The following is a 21,696-nucleotide window of genomic DNA, read 5'->3' on the forward strand; positions in this document are numbered from 1 at the left end:
TGTGCTTTGGGTACTGGGTTACTTTTAGATAACAGGACTATTTATACCTGTACAAGAGGAAAACGTTTACAAATCCTAGTGAAAATGTATAGAAAGTGATGAAAAGATCGAAACATTTTATTTTAAAAAGTCTTCTGGTATCACAGCAACAAATACATGTGGAGAAAGTTGGAATAAACACAAACATGCACATCAGCTACTGAAGAGGGAAGGCAGTTTGAGGATTTCTCTGTGTAAACATCATATGTGCTGTATATTTAATGAAGATTTGGGGCAAGCTAATATTGTCAGAGAAGAGCGTGATCATTTTAAGAACTTTGAATGAGCTCTGCATAACCTAAGGGAACTCGTTTTCAATGATGACACACGGCTGTTGAGTGACGTAGTTTTTCAAAGCACAGAAATCAGTCCAACTAGTCTATGGTCATTCAATAAATGTAGCCTTTTTAACCTTAGATCGTACACTTGACTGAGTCAAAGCCTGAAAATGTCAGTCAAGATAAACATAATCTGTTAGCAATCTGCCAGGTATGCCATCAGGCTCACTGGCTTTCTGAACACTGACAGCCTCTTGATTGTTTAAGATGAGACACTGCTTGCTGTCACCTGCAAGAAGCAGTGGAAAAGAAAGGGCAGCAGCACTAAGTCTTGTTCACATTTCCACACAGCTTGTTGTAATCTTAAATGTGCCTGAATTTGCATGGGCCTAAATAGTGTTGAGACTTTCATAAAATCCCACTTTTATGTTGCAATGGCAAACCAGAGTACTGTATATCTGAGTATCAGTCATGACAACAGAGCAAACAGATACTGTACATGCTGTGTAACTAAATGAGAGCAAGTTGGCTAGCTATTACATAACAGCTATCAGGTTCATCTCAACTTGCTTGCTTAACAACATTTTGACTTGCAAAATAACCAGTTTTTCCCCATTTAGTCTTTTATGTCTACAGATGACCATTTGTTGAGTTTTAGTGATTGGTTGATTATTATTAATTTCTAATGTAATGTTTGGTAGTGTTACTTACTGTTGATGTTGTAAGTGAAAGAAAAGGAGTAAGGGAAGTTGCTCTGGAGGAAGCCTGACTATTACATCCTTTGTAGGAAATTTTACCTGAGTTCTTCATGTCACAGGCTGTTAAAAGAAATCTAGCGAGTCTTGAAAGATCTTATTTTTTAAGGTATGTGAAGATACATCCAGTAACAAAAAGTGATAATGAATGAATTTCATTGCATGAAAAAGTTACCCCTTAGAAATTACCTACCAGGTAGGCAAACCTGACTGGTAGGAGGGATTGTACAGTCTCATTAGAATATAATTTGGTATTCGGAACACATAGGATTAGGCAAGTTTTTAAAGTGTTTGTGATGATTTCCATAGTAAGAAAACTAATCTTGCATTAAATGTGACATCAGTGCATACGCTACACCAGGAGTCTCCAACTCCAGTCCTCAAGAGCTACTGTCCTGCAGCTTTTAGATGCATCCCTACTCCAACGCAGCTCGATCAAATAGTTAGATGACCTCTTTAGCATCCCATCAAGTTTGGCAAAGGCCTGATAACAAGCCAATCATTTGATTCAGGTGTGTTGGAACAAGGATGCATCTAAAAGCTGCAGGACAGCAGTTCTGAAGGACTGGAGTCGGAGACACTGCTCTACACAATGTGAAGAAGAAAAAAGTCAGGATTCTATACAAAATGTTTGGTAACAGCCAAAGAGCCAAAGATGATGAGCCCTAGGCATCCTCTAACCAGCAACCGTTTCAACCAAAATGAATGTTTCTGCTAAATTCAGATTTATCGTTTGTAAATGTAGCTAGAAATTGATATTTCCTTCATGATGTGACTCCGGTCATCGATCTGTGTTTAATACATGTGTTTTTAAACTTTAAAGGGAACAGTGACATTGAACGCTATCAGATGGCCAATAAGAAAATTCCTTTTAAATTTGCCAGACCAGTAGAAGAATGGCTACAAGAGAAAGGTAATTTCAAATCAACCTGATGTGTATCTGATTGTGCTAATGTAAAGTTAACTGTAACCTCCAGAATAACATGAAAATCTCTGAACATGAATGTGAACCTACACACGGCTTAAAAATGAGAACTAGATAAGTGAATAAATTTGTACAAAAGCAATGTCACTGAAAGTTATAGAAACAGAGCAGCAATAACTGTGAAGTTTGTGTTTTTAATTTAGCGAGTGTGTACACAAACTTCATCCACAGAGGAGATGTCATCTCCCTACAACTTCTGCACTTATGCAGCTCACATCTGCCTTTCAGTGTCTCCACTACGCAGTAGTGAGATCAAGCACATCTGATTCATTCCTTACTAATTTATTTTCATCAAATGATGTGCTGTTAATGGTTCTTTTTATGTTTTGTTGGTAAAATTCATCATGTGTGAGAAATCTATGTTTCAGTTTAGTACATATAGTATCATTCAGTTTTAATAGAGGAATACATTATGTGTTGTCCTTCACACTGTCAAGATAAATTAATTACTTTTGTCATTGTAAGGTGGAATCAACAGCTAAATATGTGTAGTGTAATTTTTGAGGTTGGCTACTGTGCGCACTGTTGCAGTTTGCTTAGTATTGGGTTCCTTGTTGCATTAGACTTAAAACGGACCAAAACTGGCACAACTATGCCGTTCACAGACTCACAGACTGTTGTTCATGCAGTTAATTTTAATTATGTAAATGCTTTTCTTTCAGTTTTCACAGGTTTTGTTTGTATTGAGGTTCTACATTAGATTCTATAGTGTGTGTTTTTTTAATCTAACTTGCTGTTAATTTACTGAATATGTAACATTTTAGTGGCACTGCACATGGGTGTTTGCATTTTTGTTTTATTCAAAGGTCCTTTCTTTGTTGACAATATATTACTCTGGATGTCTTCTCTAGGGCGGCAGTTAACAATTTTCAACACACAAGCAACAGTGGCAATTGGTGGTAGTGATCGTGGCCGGCCCTTTCAAGGTCAGCTCTCGGGCCTTTATTACAATGGCCTAAAGGTGTTGAACATGGCAGCTGAAGGCAACCCAAACATCAAGATTAATGGCAGTGTAAGGTTGGTAGGCGATGTACCTAGTGTGGCAGGTTCAGCCAGGACCACAGCCATGTCTCCAGAGATGACAACGTCCTTCATTGAGACTACTACCATGATGTCCACTACAACCACACGGAAACACAGATCTTCCTCAACTGTACAGGTATGTATGTTCTTATGACTATACATACAGGAAGCAAGAGTCATAAGTGCAGCTACACATTTGTTGTTCTTCAACCTTCATGATTTGATGCATTAACATTTGGTTGCACTTTCTATTACGGCTCGGTAATAAAGTGGTAATAGTAGGGTAACAAAGCGGAAACAAGAACGTAATAATGTAAAGTTTTTACCATGCAATTGCCAAAGTAATAACCACTTAGTATCCAAGTAATATTAGTCTGGTAGCAACAGTGTTCACACTGAGTAATATTACATGCAAATTTATGTAATTGGATGATAAGAGCCCAAAAACTGAGGGTAATAATGTGGAAATACAGCTCGGTAATAAAGTGGTAATAGTAAGGTATCAGGGAAGAAACAAGAATGCAATTATGTGGTTATTAACACTCAATTACCCATGGTCGTTTCTGTGTAATACGCACGAAACAGCTGCAAAATGCAAATTACCTGTTTCCAATTAATTACATATGAATAACCCATTAAGGCTAACTTAAAGAAGTGTGATTATTACCTGGAAATATTGCTATTAGTTTCTGTGTAATAAGCAGGAAACAGCACTGCAAAATGCATAACTGCCTGTTTCCATTTAATAATATATTAATAACCATGTAATAACCTTTTAAAGCAAACTTAAAGAATAGTAATGACTAATAGATCTAGCTGGGGGTGGATAGCTATATTCTGAGTATACTAAACCTCCACCCTAAACTGTTGAAAACTGGAGTGCTTTATTTTTTGGTGGCTATGTCTTATTTGAAAGTATAACTAACCACATCTAGTTGTCTGTCCATATTTACAATATTAATGATCAGCTTATTTCATGACAGCATCACTTTTATGCAACCTTAGTTTTTAGAACTACTCTTAAGTATTATTAGCTAAGCTAACATTAGCTACTAACTTGCTGTTAGCTACTCTGTTAGTGGTGTAAGTTGACAGTATGTAACATAGATTAATAACTACAAGTGACATGGTGCTAAATATAACTTAAGGAATAAAAAAGGTTTTACTTACCTTGCAGTCCTGCAGCAGTTGCTGTAATATGGGTTAGACTCCAAATGTATTGGTATAATCCGTTGGTTTATGCAAGCATGGATCTATGAGGCCAAAAAGGATGCAAATGGTGGCTAAAGTTAGCAGTTAGAAGCAAGCTGCTTCTATTTATGCTTATTAAAAAAATCAAATGCTTATTGACTAGCGACTATAGCAGTGTAGTCGTGTCTAACTCCAATAATGACCATAATTTTTAAAAAGGTAGATTCAATATAACTATGAAACAGGCAGGTGAACACATGATCCACTGTGGCAACCACTAAAAGGTGCAGCTGGAAGAAGAAAAGTTGGAGTGCATAAGGAAAATATTAACTGAGGCCACAGAGCAAAAAAGTCAAAAGCCCACCTCCCATAGATATCATACAACTATTAATGTTTTTGAAACCAGAAGAGTCAGCGCCTACTGGTCATTAAAAAGAATGTAGGTTTATTGCATTTCCACTGGCTTTACTTTACAGACTCGAATCTATATTCATGCTTTATGTGCAGTTTATACAGTTTTTACACGTTATCTGAACCTAATACAAAGTAGTAGCAGCTGAAAGTGAATGTCTCATTGCTGTGTTGTAGTATCAGATTATCTCGCTTGTGTATCTGCTGTTCCCGTTTTAGGGAGAGACCGACTGGAGTATCTTGACAGATTTTAGAATATGAAATATTTTTAAATATTGAATATTTTTAAAGGATTTTTCTTCTGATGAAAAAGAATGAATGATTTAATATGATTCAGAGCAACTGCTGTGAAGATGACTTGTGATGATTTAGCACTATATAAATAAAAGTAAAAACTGCATTAATGCAATGAGCTCATACAGCATATAGGTGTACTGTATGTGAGTCTATCTGTCAGTTAACCTATGTTAAAAGTATCTGTTTACCGTTACACAATATTAAAGACGTGGGCATTCACAGGTTGGCATGGTTTGGTAGATTCCAGAGTCTTTTGTGCCAAATTTAGGTGTAAAAGATTAAAAAGAAACTGGGGCAAGGATAACAGCCGAACTACTCTTTGCTTGTTGCTCTTACTGCCATGCTTGGGTTTATGTCAGCTGATGCAAATGGAATAGCTGCTCTTTGATATTAAATGTAAAACCATCTGAATGTATTAGGAACCCTTAGATAATATTGGTAGAACTACTATTTTTCAAATGTTTATATGAATTGAGTTTTGTTTATTAGTAAAAAAAACAAACAAAAAAACCTTAACTCAAGGTTCTGTTGCAGAGCCTTTCAGTTGAACTCAGATCATCTGTACATTACAACATCTCAGTTCCGAAGTTATATTACCCGGCAAGCAGGCAACAGAAGAAAGGTTCAAGTGTGGAACCACCAGCTGAGGCCATTCTGTGTATATGTGAGGTATATAACACCCAGAGCCTACAGAAAGTAAATAACATTTAGCAACTTTGCCTGATCTAATAGCAGAGGACTTTGCACCCAGTGTAGACTTAGCATAACTCCAAAGCATTCAATAGACAGGGCAGACCCTAAAGTCATCAAAAGTCCAAATAAATTTGGGAGACAGTAGATGTTTGGAGAAGTATGAAAGAGGGTATTTTCGTTCGACACCAAAGACCATCTTTAATTAGAACGCCACCAACAAAGTAGTGTAAATAACAGCTGAGCCATGGAAAAAACTATAGCAAACTGAAAGCTCTGAAAAACGATGAACCTTGACTTAAGATCTTTTGCTCGTTGTTGTGCTCCTGAGTTGTGATTGGCATTCACTTTCTAACTTGTCTTAAATATTCTTCTCCTCTCTTTATGCACTACTTTGTGTCTTCTGGTGGCTCTTTGCTGTTTTGGTATATTTGCTATGGATATTGTGTCTCTGATGACCAACATTCTGGCCCTGAAGCACCAAGAGGACATTGGGTCATCTGCCGAGTGTTCGAGTGATGATGAAGATGAGGAGGAGTGTGAAACTAGCCGTACAGGTGGGCTAGGTTAGTTTGCATTTGCTTGCTTTCTATGTGCTGTCACTCATCTGCAATAGAGGATCGAGGTATCCTTAAAGCATCACGCCCCCATGGTCAGTCAAAGTGTATCTTAATAAATGGCCAAGGTGGTAACAGTAAGCTAAGCCCAATTCCTCAGCAATACTTAATGTAAGAAAACTGGGTATTCAAATGTATTTGCACATTCAGAATCTTAATTTAGCACAGTAGTAATTTATCAAGGTCATGAGCTACACTTGCACATGGGGTTATACAAAGTAGTCAACATGGTCACCAATGTACATTCAATTGTTGTCTGCTAAGGGGAAAAATGAGGGTTAGTCCATGTCATCACCAATATGCTGAGTTTGTATGATGGTGAACCATGTTCTCTGTACTGATGCTGAACTTATAACATCATGTTTGAGTCCATTGCTTCTGCCATTCATTGCTCTATTGATTTTAAGTTTCAAACAGTACATTTGAACAGTTTTTGGTTTTAAATTTTGTGTTCAGCTAAAGTGTTGTCTAGTTTACATCAATGTATTTTAATTTTTGTTTCTATTTGTGCTTTCCCAGATTTAGAGGCTTGCATTGGTACATGTGCTAGAGAACAGATATCATTGAATTTCTGTGTACAGGTTTTTCTTTTTTTGGGTTACACTTTTGCTTTTAGGTGTACTTGTTATTCTGTCTTTTTTGTACCTAAATATTTAAAATAAATGAATAAATAAATAAAATGTTGCGATAACTTAACACTCAAATTGAAAGAGTTTGGGAATTTCCATATTTCAGTTTTTGTAGTGGACAGTTAACAGATATATTTTTGCTATGGCACAAAAGCATAGACACGTATTTCTTAGGTAGATAAAAAGTTGAAAGTTGTTAGTTTTAATATGATCACAGGAACATCCACCAGGTCACTCAGGAGTTGGGGTAAGCTACATCTTAGCCACACACCAAAAAGTATTTTCAGAAATGGAAAAGACGTTGCTTTTCAAGTAAAGTTTTTCTGTGATAAGATTTATTGTAACACTAAACCTGACTCTACCTTTAACACCCAAACAGGTCATCTGGTGGATGTAAATAGGTGGAGGTTCTGTATCTCATTTACAGCACAATCGTTGATGCGAAGGTTGATTTTCACCCAAATAGTAAACGTAATGCCACCAAAGTGGAGCTATGGGTGTGAACTGCATGTTAAAATATTCGAATTCCAAAACAGTCGAGATATCTATCAAATCACAAATGTTGGAGGTGATAGTGTGATAAAGAAACATTTACGCCATTTCTTAATTTCCCTTAAGGGAAATGGATATAGTGTGATTCCTAATCCGGAAAGATAATGTTCATCACAACATATGCCCTTACTGAAGGTCATTCCCAAATTTTTTCAGAGTATGTGAAATATTGTTGTTAAATGGGTTTAAAACGGTCAGGTCCAGGGTGAGATCCATGGGGATTTGTGAAGAAAGACAAAGACAGGGCCCCAGTCATCCAATCATATGTTTACACAGAAATTCACATCATTCTAACCCGGACATCACGTTGACGTTGACAGCTGCATGCTTTGATTTTACTTTTCTTTTGCTCCTTTTTCTAAGTCGATGCTTTTTTCTGGTTGTTTTGCATTTTTTAAAGTTTTGTTGCCAAGACTTCATTCCCGCCTTTTCGCCAGTTGTCTAAAAATGCATTTTTGTATTTTGGCCTCATCATGTGTGGCATGACGTTTTGGTGGGTGACAACTGTTTCCAGCTGTTAAAAAAAGAAAAAAGAAAACACACACACACATCACCTTATTATTTCAAAGCAGCTACAAAGGCAGAAAAAAGAAACTTTTCTTGCCATCAACGTTTTAATCCTGAACATACCGAGTTCCACATGAGACTGACGGCAGAACCAGTCTACTGTCCTGCTTCAACTTCCTTTCTAAAGCTGCTTTACATTTGAACATGTTTTGGTGCTGATGGCAAAAAAGGACTTTTTGCCACAAATTCTGCTTTCTTCATTTTCTTTTCTTAAGCGATCATTGTTATCATGGTATGATAAACTCTAAAAATCATTGACTTCAGGAAGATCGTTTCTTGCATGTGTTTTGACTGATACCATGCGCCTGCAATTACACAAACTTGGTTGTTTTGTTTGCATTTCTGTTTACGTTGGAAGCCATTTTTTGTGGTTGCATCATCATCAATGGTCATCTTTCTCACTCAGCGCGGTATTTTTCTTCTTTTTCTTTCCTTTTCTTTTCTTCGTGTGGCTGTTGTCTGTCTGGTTTGTTTAGAGAATTTATCAAGTGATTCTGTTCTCTGTTGTAAATTTTCCGTTTTCCTTTTTTTCTTTCAGTTAATTTCATAAGATGGCAACTAAAAGGGCTTCTTAAATGGTTTTACTGCAAACTATTAAAAACCTTCAGTGTGCAAATAAGCAGGTTACATTTTTTCCATGAAAAAGGCCAACAACCAGTAACAAACATTCTGCTAATCCTTCATTTAAATTCTGTAAGATGCTAGCATCACTCACTGATGAGACTGCGTTAGAGACAAACATAAACTTCTGACTCAACATGTCTGACTAGATCAAATCTGAGAAGCATTTTCACAGTTAATTGTCCAGTTGTTCTTATGAAAAATGCCAAAAATGTTGCAACAATAATTGTTTTATCAAATAGGGTAGAGAAAAAATAACTTGGATCATATAATATTAGTTTGTGATTGCAGGGTTAGGCTAAAGATGCAACATTTACATTCTGTCATAGGGTTCCTTATTCTTTTCTAGTTTTTACTGAACTATACAGAATAAAATCTCTTAGACTCTTAAGTATTATTTAATAATATTAAATAAAATGTTAAATAGTGTTTTAGTACATACAACACACAGGAAAGTGTGTGTACATCCCAGCAAGTCTCGGGTTTTACCTTTGGAGACAGTATTTATCAATTCAAGCATTTCATTTTCTTCTAATGTTTTGATTATCTGCGGGATCTTGGCTGCATCAAACTTGCTTTTGGATATTTAGGCTCCTTCTTCTCTTTTATTTGATTATCACAAAGGTTTGTCAGTTATTACCAGGATGAAGTCATCTTTGGCCTATGAACAGAAAAATATCTTTCCTTAGGGTAGTTGTTGCAGTATAATGTAGGATCTTCGGGAAATTCTCGTGGTCTTCAGATAACTGCTATTCTAGTGACTTTACTTTCTTATCCTGTGGCTCCACATAGGTTTTAGCAACCTATGCAATGGATTTCACCCATAATCCTATCCCAGAATGTTCATCTTCCTTAGATGCTGAGAGTTTGTGTCCAGTTTGACCCAACTGAAAAGATCTGACCAGGTAGACTGTGATTGTGGGTTAAGGTGTGATTAAGGGTTTGGGGTACCCCGAGTGATGACGTTGACCTTGCAGAGATATCATCCAAGAGGCCAAGTGTCCCAACATGCTTGCACGTATCCTTGCAAGTATAGAAGGTTAATTAGTGGTTGTCCACTAATTGCGGAGCCACAGGTTCAGTCTTTGCCCCCTCAACATTCAGAAGTCAAGCAAGAAAGTGGGCTCCAAGTTATTTTTGATGGCAGACAGGCAGTTACATGCAAACTGATTTGTTATGATTGGCATTTATAAACAGTTATATATTATTTACATTTTATTATTTAGTGATTTGATTAGAAAAACTCAAACATGGTCAAAGGTTTGAGAACAAATAGAATTAGAATTTCACTTATAGAACCGCTTCATTTTATTCAGTTTAACTAATAATATGTCATTACTATATAAATATTTTAGCAAGTGAACCAGTGTGATAAAAATGAAAGTAACAATAATAATGATAATTTCCTTTTTTAAAGGGTTCATTTTAAAGTAAATTATTATATAAGGAAGGGGTTTAGAGACTATATGCTGGATGTGCACTCAAATACAAATCACACACAGAAAGGTGTTGACCATTTTCTGAAGCGTGACTCATGATAATATTTTTTTTATTATTTTTTTTGACTTCCTACAACCTCTGACATTGTTTATTTAGTTCAGGCTAATCAGAGATTTGCCATCTTATGGAATTCATGTCGAATTCAATTTTGACCTACATGGAAAAACATGTAGTTATAAAACTGACTCATATATCAGATGACACTACAGGTTTAAAGCTGATATCCTTATTTTTTGTATCATCAAATGATAATCATTTATATTTATGAGAATTGTAGTATAACTTACAATTATATATGTTTAAATGCTGCAATTATTCAATGACAATAGGATATTTCTGAACGTAAAACGATATGTAGAAGTGAAAGACATAAATGTCATCAGATGACATATTACACTATATCATTGTTTATTTTGTGCAAATTGAGCTAAAATGCAGAAGCAGCGTGTGAAAATGAAGTATTCCTTCAACAGAATGGCTGAAAAAGATGGGAACAAAGGTCTCGAATCGGCCCAGCGTAACTCCACAACTCCTCACTGAAAGGCTGTGCCAAGATCTTAAGAGATTTATAATAATAATAATAATAATAATAATGGATTGCATTTATACAGCGCTTTTCGGGGCCCTCAAAGCGCTTTACAATTCCACTATTCATTCACTCTCACATTCACACACTATTTATGTATAAACTAATGTTCAAAAACTTCAATGGGCCAAAATTCCTCCATCACATATGAGAGACTGATAAAGCTGCACAGGAAGTTGTTACTGAAGGTGTATTGAATCACTGGGTGTACTTTTTTTCACACACTGCTTCTGCACTTTGCTTAGTTTTTGATAAATAATAGCATAGTATAATATGTCATGTTTTGTTGTTCATCTGACTTTAAATAATTTTAGAATCTACTGAGGACCGTATGATGATATATGGGGATAATTCAGAACAGTGACCTACGATATTAATGTCTTGATATATCAAACCTTAAAACTGAAACATATTGTACTTTCTGTTTCACTCTAATTATATTGATACAGGACAACAAACATTCTGACACTACAAAAACTATATCCCAATTAAAACAAGTGGTTTTTACATTGGTTTCGTTCATTAAATAAATAAAGATTTAAACCAAGATTGCAGTCATTGAAATGTTACTATTCTCAATAGTAACATTTACAGTTTTATGCTTTATTAAGGTTTAAAGTAACAGTTTCTAGGATTTTTGTTTCAAGTCTCTAGAAGTAATACAACTGTAACTAAACCTTAAGCTCACTGATGAAACGATTGCTTTTTATATTTGCGGCAGTACAATCTGTCTGTCAAAAGCAACACAACTAGAAACAAGCAAATAAGTTACTGCTGACGCTAATGTAAACCAAAGAGTTCCTACTGCTGCGTCTTCATCTTGAAAACATTAAAGCAGGGAAACATGAGCTGACTTTTCATAGAAAAGAGAACACAGTTGACCTCCCCTAAGAACGAGCTCTTGGCCACAGTGGGAAGGAGAATCTCCCTTTTAACAGGAAGAAACCTCCGGCAGGCTCACAGAGGGGCGGGGCCATCTGCCCCAACTGATTTTGGGTGAGGGGAGGAAGACGGGAAAAAACACATCCTGTGGAAGAGAGCCAGAGATTAATAATAACAAATGAATAAAGTCTTGTATAAACCCACAGTGAATAAGAAAGAGTGACTAACCCTAACAGTAAAGTGTCTGTCTCCTGGATCCAAACTGGAAGCTGGTTCCACAGAAGAGGGGCCTGAAAACTGAAGGCTCTGCCTCCCATTCTACTTTTAAATACTCTAGGAACAACAAGTCAACTTTCATTATGCTCTACAGTTTAAACTCACAGTGAGTGCAGCAAAAAGTCGTGATGGAAGAAGACAAGTTATGCATAGTGTTTTGTTCATGTATTGATTTACCATCCTCATCAGGTCTGGGTCACAGAGGCACCAGTCTAATCAGAGATTCCCAGACCTTACATTCTTGGCCCAAGCCAGCTGTCAGACATAATCTCACCACTCTATCGTCTCAATAGAAAATGAATGAAACAGCTCAACAAGGAGTAGGAAGCATGCTAGTCAGATGCCTGGCCCACGTCAACTGGCTCTTGCTGAAAAGGAGCTGTGTTTGCTTGAATGACCACACCTTTCAACATGCTTCTCGCGCTTCTATAAAAGGCCAGATTCCCTTTGGAAGAAATCCTTTCCTGCCACATGTGCCCACAGTTACATGCTTTCAGTCACAGCTGGTGGACATAGGTGCGAGTGTAACATGAATCTGTTCTAAATCAAAAACCGTGCAAAAAATGGCTCTCTCTGCACAACTGTCTGCTACAGTGTCCACATAAGCACAGATGCTCTTTCTTCCTTTATACTCATCCCCCCCCCCATGAAGCTAACCAAGACATATTTGAAGTCCTCCACTCAAGGCAGAATTCCTAAACTAGACTGAGGAATTCACCTGTTTTCTCACGAGAACATTTGGAGTGCTGACCCAGCATGGACCAAAGTTGTCCAGGTTGCTACTTTAAGATCCTTGTTTGATCTAATAAGATAAGTTTTGGCTTGGCAGCAATTTATCCCAAACTCCCCCCTCTGGAGAACACCTTTGCAACATGCACAGTCTAATGGATATCAGCTTTACACTTGTCTTTTAAATTCTAATGAAATGCATTCCACATTTAATAAAACATTATTAATGTATGTTTTATGTTACTTGTTTCTGTTTCTCACACACTGCTGTTAGTTCAACGTGAGCTGTGTCCCAATTGCATACTATATATAACTATTTTCTTTGGTGATTGGAGGGGTGGGGCTATTGGGATTGTTTAAAGTGACAAACTCGTCATGTGAGTTTGTGTCCTGGATACATTGGATGTTGAATGAACAGACATTGGGGAACTGCTAATGGCTTTCCAAAGTTGCAGCTTGGCTGTGTGCAACCTTGCAGCACACGTTTCTTTTCAGTGTAAACTCCTGTTTAAACTTTACTGGTTATGAGATTGGGACACAGCGTCTGTCTCCTGTTCTTCTAACATCGGTCAGTCCTACCTGCGCCCAGTTTGCTGTGTCGTTTCTTTTCTACTTTCCCTAAATGCAACTTACTTTAAGCATGCATCAACATCCTGCAGTACAACTAAAACGAAACCTAAGGAGAGTTCTAATAACAACCCATTTTCAGCCAGTACCATCTCTCTCTGATGTACACCCAGACTGCACGGCCGGTTCATGTTTAAAAACTAACATTACAAATAGATTTGTCATCAAGAAACACACGAGAGAGGAGCCCGTCGTCCAGTCGAGCACCTTTCTCAGCAGTGTCTGTTTTCTATTGTGTGCATCTGGTTGTAGTGTGTGCAAAATTTTAAATGGCTTCGTTCTTCCATCTTAACATTTTTCATTTGATAGTTTTTAACTGGTCATATTTTTGGTAGTTTATCCAATTGGTTTTGAATATGTTTTTGGCTTTACAAGTCTGTTTTCTATTCTTTTATGGTTTTTCTTTTTGAAATCAGATAATACATAAATTACTATTTTGTGAACAATTTCCATATAATTTAACTTTTTGGGCTTTGGAACTCCTTCACAGCGACTAGCTTGTGTGTTTTACTTTCAACACTAAGCTCTCCTAAGTCACAATGAAAGCAACATTCAAAAGATGGCAAAAAAGTCCGACTTGTTTGAACCTATTCAGAAACTCACAAATTAGTAGGTGAAGCAGTTCCACATCCACTTGTCACATTTCTTCCATTTTTCAGATTTTTTACAATCTTTTTTCACAAAAAAGAGGAAAAAAAGAAAGAAAGAATATTTTGACTGTAATGAAACAAACAAACAAACAAACGAATGAATTGCATGGCTAAGAAGTTGCAGTTTAGGGTTTGTGAGACATGTCAGTGTTAGAGTTTTTCTGTTCTTTTCTGTAGATGGGCATGTATATTGCTCATTGTTTGTATATCCCCATCCCTTCCTTACAGCCCAAAGCTCTAATGCCGCCCGACCGCTTCGTACTGCCTTTACATGGACATGGCAACTGACTTACACTGTCACCCTCATCATCCTCATTTCCTATGTAATATGTTCGTAGGTCCCAATCCCTCTTCACCCTTTCCCTTGTCTTTAGAGATTTTACAATATAAAGTCATCCATCCATTCTAAAGAACATATGTCAAATTAAGCAAAAACTATAACATGAATAGATTTTAGGTGTCACTGAAGTCTCTTGCAATGAAAAAAAGATACACAGATTTTTTTGTACAAAACAACTTATTTACCAGGAAAAAACAAAAGATAAAAAACAGTATTATGGTGTTTATTTTTTATGTTATGTGGTGTGGTTGTATGTGTTGTTGCCTCCCTGTACCGTCACGTTTTAAGATAGAACACAATCTACAATGGATAAAAATGACCTTTAACAGTGGCTATCCAACAGTCTTACCCAACTTTTCCTTTGTAAATTCTTTTCCTCATGCCTAACTCACGTGGGCAATTTGTTGATGTAAGTTGACGATATCCAGTCTGTACGTTTTCTCCTTGCACTGATTTTCAAAGATGCAGTTTGTAAAATGTGAGGCTTCTCCCAATGTTTCATTTTAGGTGTGTCAGACTACTGGCAAGGTGACATTTTACATTAATATACTCGGAATTAGCTGCTTTCTTCCATCCGTATTAGTAGCTTACTGGCTCTTTCAAATTTCCCACGTGTGGCATTAATAAAGGTTATCCTATCTTTCTTAGTCATTTTAAAGAGTTTATTCGTTTCTTATTCTGCATTACAGTATCGATCAGCTGTTATCGATCAGCACTTGCTCTCAGAAACCTTTCGATATATATCCTTTAGGGATATAAGTAAATTAAACTATGACAATAGCCTTTTATATGTATCATACAGGTGTGAATAGTGTCTGTTCCAGAAAGCCATATTGGATTGTTATTTTGATGCCCCGTAAAAGCCACTTATACTTGTTAACATGCAACACACACACACACACACTTAGTCTAATTGACATAACATGACGTGACATGAAAGGACTGCCTTTCATTAACGGTTTAGGCTCACACCACTTTGATGTTTGACGAAGTAAAACCCTTCAGATATCTTTAACAAAAAGTAACAAGCCTGTTTTGAAAATGTGGAAAGTGTTCAGAAGTAAAATGTTTCAGAGGAATAAATACTCAAGTACAGTAACAAAATGGTATACTTTATTACTTCTCGCGTCTGGATAAAGTCAAAGCATTAAGTTCACATAAGTGTAAATTTCCCTTTTTTGTTAATATCCTCGCGGTTGTAGAATACTTTCATGCAGAATAAGCGTTAATACATTTAAAATGACTTTTAAAATGCAGGTATTGTACTACTACTCATCCAAAGAAATAACTGATTAGTGGTGAATATGTGTATGTAATATATATACAGTAGTAACACTTTTTAGAAGCTAATGATCTTAAGGACAGGTTTTGGTTTTAAAATCTTGCAAACTGCATCTCTTAACCCTGGATATGTTTTATAGAAATGATCATCTTAAATTTTGTGCTTGTGGATGTTGTGTTTGTGATTATTTGTGAGTTGCATACTTGCTGCTTTTAGTTGACATCTAATTTGGTATGTGCATCAACAACTGTATACAGGTGCTCTACTGCATGGAGACTTTTTATGTCAGTGTAACAGTCGCATTTTCGATGTTTACTCCGACTGTTGCCAGCTTGAGATTACAGACTATGATAAGTACATCAAACTCTTTTATACAAAGTGTAAAATATTATCAGTCCTATTTTTGTACAAATTCAATTCTGCAAATGTTGGGATGCTGTATAAAATGTAGCTACAAACAGAATGCAATGATTTGCAACAACAACAATGAAAAACAAACAAACAAACAGTTTAAACTGGCATTTTCCTTCTTCTTTCAGCTGCTCTGTTTCTAATACTAACACCTCAGGTTAGTTTAAATACCTCAGGTCTGCTCACTGATCCTCACCCCACTTTGTAGCCGAGCTTCATCAACTCTTTCTTGAAAATTGGTACACCATGTCAAAACGTGCAAGGTGTGTGGTCACTGACTTGTTGAAATAAGCAAGACTTCCTGTAATAAATATTGCCTGGTTGATGCCATACCTTGTAAACATGTTTACAGTGCGAGTGACCAATACTCATGCCCCCCTGCACAATCACAAATGCTGGCTTTTAGCTGTGCTTGATAACAAGCTAGAGGGCCTCTCTCTCCAAAAAGAACTGTTAAGGAGTCAGGCCAGAGCACAGTTTTCCACTTTGCATTTATTTCAAATGAGTGTGGGCCCAAGACAGTCATTTACATACACAGTCATATGTTACTTGATAACCTGATTAGGTGTTTTTGTTTTGTTTTTTTGTTGTTTTTCAACAACTTTTCCAATCTTGAAGTGCATGAAATTCAAAGTGGATATTTTAATATACTATAAATAATTTGCAAATCATTGTACTGTGTTTTTATTTAGATTTTTCAGCCTTTCCCAATGTTTTCAGGAGGAAATATAGTGGCATCATCTGTTTTATCAAAATTATTTTTACTGCATGTGCGATAAAATGATTTTGGCTTGATATATCAGTTTACCTTACTTTCTTAAAGAAAAAACTGTATCTTACAAAACGACTCAACTAAATATGATTTAAGTAATTTGCATTTAGCACAATTTAGCATGACAAAATGTAATGGATTACATCTGAGGACCGGAGAGTTTGTTAAATGTGGTTAGTAAGTAGGGATGGGTATCGTTTAGGTTTTATCCGATACCGGTGCCAAACCGGTACTTTTGAAACGGTGCCGGTGCTTAAACGGTGCTCGAACCGGTGCTTAAACAATGGAAAAAAAACAAACTTTGTCCAAAAACCTCTCATGTTTAGCTGTTTCCCACTTTTTCTTTGGTCATTTTAGCCTTTTTGGCCAGGGTGAAGGGAGTATCTGCCATCAAACAAGAAGACAGCTGCATGTAACTACGACGGTGTTTGCTAGTTCACCTTACGTGCATTAATGTAATAACGTGGTTAGCCTACTCAGCGTAAATTACACACCAACAACATTAAGCTACTCACGCAGAGAAGAACGGCTGCTGCTGCCTTGCATCATCCGTCATCACTGGCAGGGCTAGGGGCCAGGACTCTACTCTTCGGGTTCTTGGGAGATGTTGCTAACTCCGGGTCTGATAACAGGCAACCCACCCGCACTCAAGCTATCAAATACGGTGCATTTCTCAGCTTTTAACAAAACACTATACGTCGCCAGGTGTTTCATCAGATTCGAGGAGTTACCTCCTTTGCACAGTATCACCTTAAAGCACTTGTTGCAGGCTGCTGAGTTTGCATATTTTGCTGTGAAGTACAGCCAGACTTTTAACCGCTTCGCCTTGGGCATTTTTAATCTGTAGCTCTGCTCTAAAAGAACGTACGTACCTGGGCCCGCCTACTACGCTTGCAAAGGTAAAATGATTGGCTAGAATCTAAAGTGTGTGACATCTCAGGGAAAAAAAGCACCGAAAAAAAGCACCGAAATAAAGCACCGAAATGTGCGCTGCTTTTCGGTCTGGTTACTACCGTTTATGTCAGAACCGGTGCCATCATGGCACCGGATACCGGTACCCATCCCTATTAGTAAGTGGATCATTTCTCTCCATTGACATAAATCACCTTTGAGGACACATTATTAACGGTATCTTCCGTGTATATACGTCAAACAGCACCTACCTGCTCTTGTTGCGGAAATAACTTGTTCTTCAGTTTGTTAAACAAAGAGAATGAAAGATAAGTCATGCATTTTTACTTCCTTTGGAATTTAGAGCAGGATTCAAAGATAAATGTGCATCACTTTTGACTGATTTATTAGAAACCGATATGCCAAGTCATGATCATTGATTTGAGATGAGGTGTTGTGAGTCCAGGTGTGTCAAATGCATTGCACTGTCTTAATAAAACGTTGCCCTCTAACGTGTCTACATGTGTGTCTCTAACCCCAGGAGATGAGTTAGTCGTCAAAATACTTGAGGATCCATTAGTGCACCCCTCTGTAGCTCCTTGTACACCCTTCATTCCCACTCCCTCAACCCACCACCCACTCCTCACCATTTTGAGACCACCAAAGAGTCCCTGTCCAAGGCCACTGAGGCGGGGCTACCTTGCTTGTCGGACCGAGGCAGCGATGATTGTGATGATGATGGCTTGGTGATATCGGGGTATGGCTCTGGGAAAGCGTTCAAGTCTAAGCTGCCACCCTACTGATGATGAAGATTTTTACTCAACCTTCTTCTTGGTAACAGATAAGACCTTGTCCACGTCAGGCTTTCAAGGTGACTACAAAGCAAATGCAACCAAGACTTTTATACGTAACAAACCTTCCATCTCCAGACGCAGTAGGACTACCACTATCGCCATAGCACGAACCGCCGACCAGAGCCGCACCACCACCACCTCTGCCTCCACCGCAACCCTCCAAACAGCCAGCTGGCAAAACGAATAACCGCGAGCTAAAACCCCGGCCCGACCTAGCGTTGCTTCCATTGCCCACATCCTTTGAGGTAGACAGCACCAAGCTGAGGGGCCCATTAATAACCTCCCCAATGTTCCGTAATATACCCACAGCACTTCCCACAGAGCCAGGCGTCAGGCGAGTTCCAGGGCCCTCGGAAGTGGTCCGCGAATCTAGCAGCACCACCGGGATGGTCATCGGAATAGTGGCGGCCGCTGCCCTGTGCATCCTCATCCTTCTATATGCCATGTATAAGTACAGGAACAGGGATGAAGGCTCCTACCAGGTGGACGAGAGCAGGAACTACATAACCAACTCGGCTGTGCAGAGCAATGGCGCTGTCATGAAGGACAAACAGCAAAGCTTGAAAGGCAGCAACAAGAGACAGAAAAACAAGGATAAGGAGTATTATGTGTGACTGTGAGACTTTCGTGTACACGAGAGAGCGAAGAAAGAGAGCACTAAGAGAACTTTTACTTATCAGTTTCCTCGTGAGGAGCTATGACAAATGATGGTATAATATGGAACTTGAAAATTCTTATACTGTGCTGAGTAGTTGAACTGATGATATGTACTGTAACATAAAGCACACTTACTATTAAGCAAAAGCTTAATGACAAGGTTAAATAGCAACTTTAGAGACCTTACTCTTCTATCTGGTCAGAGACATTATCGGTAGAGAAATACTTCACAGCATCATTCTCCTAAGTGACTTTTAGAGCTACGTGATCCTTGGCATTAAACAATTTTTTGTGAAATTGTTAATTACAAAAGGCTCATAAAATTACACCTTTTCAGCATGTAAACAACATAGTGCTTAACAAGAGGGGGTCAGGCACACAATGGTTGTAAAAATAAAGGACTCTTGTATCAAAATATTACCAATTTTTATGGTTTATAAATAAGTGCTGTGTCTTAACTATTTTTGCTCCAGGCTAATGAGAAACCAACAAAAGAACAGCAAGAAAAGAAAATGATTTCTGTGTATAAACTAATGGAGAGGGCATACCTCATAACACAGTTATTCTCATTGTCTGGCTGACACAGTGAAGCTTTGTGGAGAGAGCTTGCCAGTTCTCTCGGTAAGAAACACGTGATTGTAAAATGCATGCCATCCTGATTCATATGGTATAGCACAAGTCCAGTATGCAGTGTTCGACTTGGACCACGTTCTCTTTAATGCACAAGCCAAAACGTCATCATTAGATTGGGACTTGCCCTGAGCCCCTGAAAACTGCTGAAAAATCTGCAAAAGAAAAAGGTCTAATATCGACGCATAGCTAGTGGTGGTCTTCTCTCTTTGCAAAATTGTGTGTTGGTTCATTGCGTATCATTCTCTTTTTTATGGAGGTGTCAGGAAGAAGACAAATGCAGTACTACAACACTGTTAACAAATGTGTATACAGAAATAAATCTAATGTTGAAAGTGTGAATTCTATCTGCTATCGCAGTCAACTGTGTCAAAAAAGAAGAAATTTGTTTACATATTTTATTACATGCTATCTGTTGTACTTTGTAGGTAGTAAATTGTACATATACCATGACAGTTGTAATTTTTAGTACCACTATTGTACAGACTAAACACATGGTTTATCAACAGATTTCATGAGAAATTTATTAACTGTTATTAATTTAAATGGAGAAAGACTCTAACGAGAATGTGAAGAATCATATTGCTATTCATAAAGAATAAAATGTATTGTTAGCCTAGAAATCTAAAAAGAGATGTTTCTAAAGTTGCATGAATATTTAATTACTGTCCGACAAATACAACGTGCCCTTTCTTCTGTACCATGACTTTCTTGTTCTGGGTGACAGTACTGATTTGTTTAGTTTCATTTTAAGTTTTTTGGAGAGAACAACATCAGATTTATGACAAAGAGACAACAAAAGAATGGGCCTTCAAAGTTTGGAAAGACAAATTCTGTGGGACCATAAATCATTGCTTAATTGTCCTTTTATGTTTCCATTACCTGTCATTGTCATTAAGTCACCAGGTGCAGTCTTTTTCTTAGAAATCACATTTTTGTCACAATTGTTACTTTTCATAACCTTTTTCCATCAGTTTGATAACAAATAAAACTTTTTTTTCTTCAGACGTTATGCTGTACTCGTTGGGTAAATATGGTTAGTCTTCACTGTCGTTAGTCTTCACTAAAATACTGTACCGTTTTGACATTTACCACAAATCTCATCACAGAATCAGGCATACTATTTCTTAGAGGAAAACAGTGTAAAAACTATAAAAACTTTTAGCTTTTCTCCTCAAATGATTGCTGAAGGCTCTGCCTCTACTTTTAAATATCTTACGAACCACAAGCAAACTGTTCTGTTGGGCTAATACAGAGCTATTCCTCTTAGACAAGGCCTTGTATGGATGATGTACACTCTCTCTTTCTAGTCCCTGTCAGGACTCTTGCTGCAGCATTTTGGATTAACTGAAGGATTTTCAGCGAGTTTTTAGGACTTCCTGATAATAATGAATTACAGTCGTCCAGCCTGGAAGTAATAAATGCATGAACTAGTTTTTCAGCATCACTCTGAGACAGGATATTTCTAACTTTAGAGATGTTGCACAAATGGAAGAAAGCAGTCTTACATATTTGTTTAATATGTGCGTTGAAGGACATGTCTTGGTCAAAAATGACTCCAAGGTTCCTCCCAGTGTTACTGGAGGCCAAGGTAATGCCATCCAGAGTAAGAATCTGCTTAGATACCATATTTCTAAGCTTTTCAGGGCTGAGTACAATAACCTCAGTTTGATCTGAATTAAGAAGCAGAAAGTTAGCGGCCATCCAGGTCTTTATGTCTTTAAGACATTCCTGCAGTTTAACTCATTGATGTGTGTTATCTGGCTTCATGGACAGATAGAGCTGGGTGTCATCTGCATAGCAGTGTAAATGTATGCTATGTCTTCTAATGATGCTGCCTAAGGGAAGCATGTATAATGTAAACAGAATTGGTCCTAGCACTGAACCATGTGGAACTCCATAATTAACCTCAGTGTGTGAAGAGGACTCTCCATTTACATGCACAAACTGGAGT

The 21,696-nt window shown here is 37.5% G+C and overlaps 1 protein-coding gene across 9 annotated transcripts in view; it reads left to right on the forward strand.

Annotated features, from left to right (window-relative positions):
• nrxn3a (neurexin 3a) overlaps window positions 1-20,747 on the forward strand; it is a 201,588-nt gene extending 180,841 nt beyond the window's left edge. For 3 of the 9 annotated variants that reach the window (XM_084915423.1, XM_084915425.1, XM_084915426.1), the window contains 4 exons: window positions 1,896-1,985; window positions 2,909-3,216; window positions 6,148-6,235; window positions 18,765-20,747. In XM_084915423.1, coding sequence (XP_084771549.1) covers window positions 1,896-1,985; window positions 2,909-3,216; window positions 6,148-6,235; window positions 18,765-19,069 — 791 coding nt within the window. In that variant the 3' untranslated portion in view covers window positions 19,070-20,747. The other 6 variants (XR_014798685.1, XR_014798687.1, XR_014798686.1 and 3 more) reach the window with 5 other exon arrangements.
• The last annotated feature ends 949 nt before the right edge of the window (window positions 20,748-21,696 follow it).

The sequence above is a fragment of the Perissodus microlepis genome, chromosome 19 (assembly GCF_051167445.1).
Source record: "Perissodus microlepis isolate ML-2025 ecotype Zambia chromosome 19, ASM5116744v1, whole genome shotgun sequence".
Lineage (NCBI taxonomy): Eukaryota > Metazoa > Chordata > Actinopteri > Cichliformes > Cichlidae > Perissodus > Perissodus microlepis.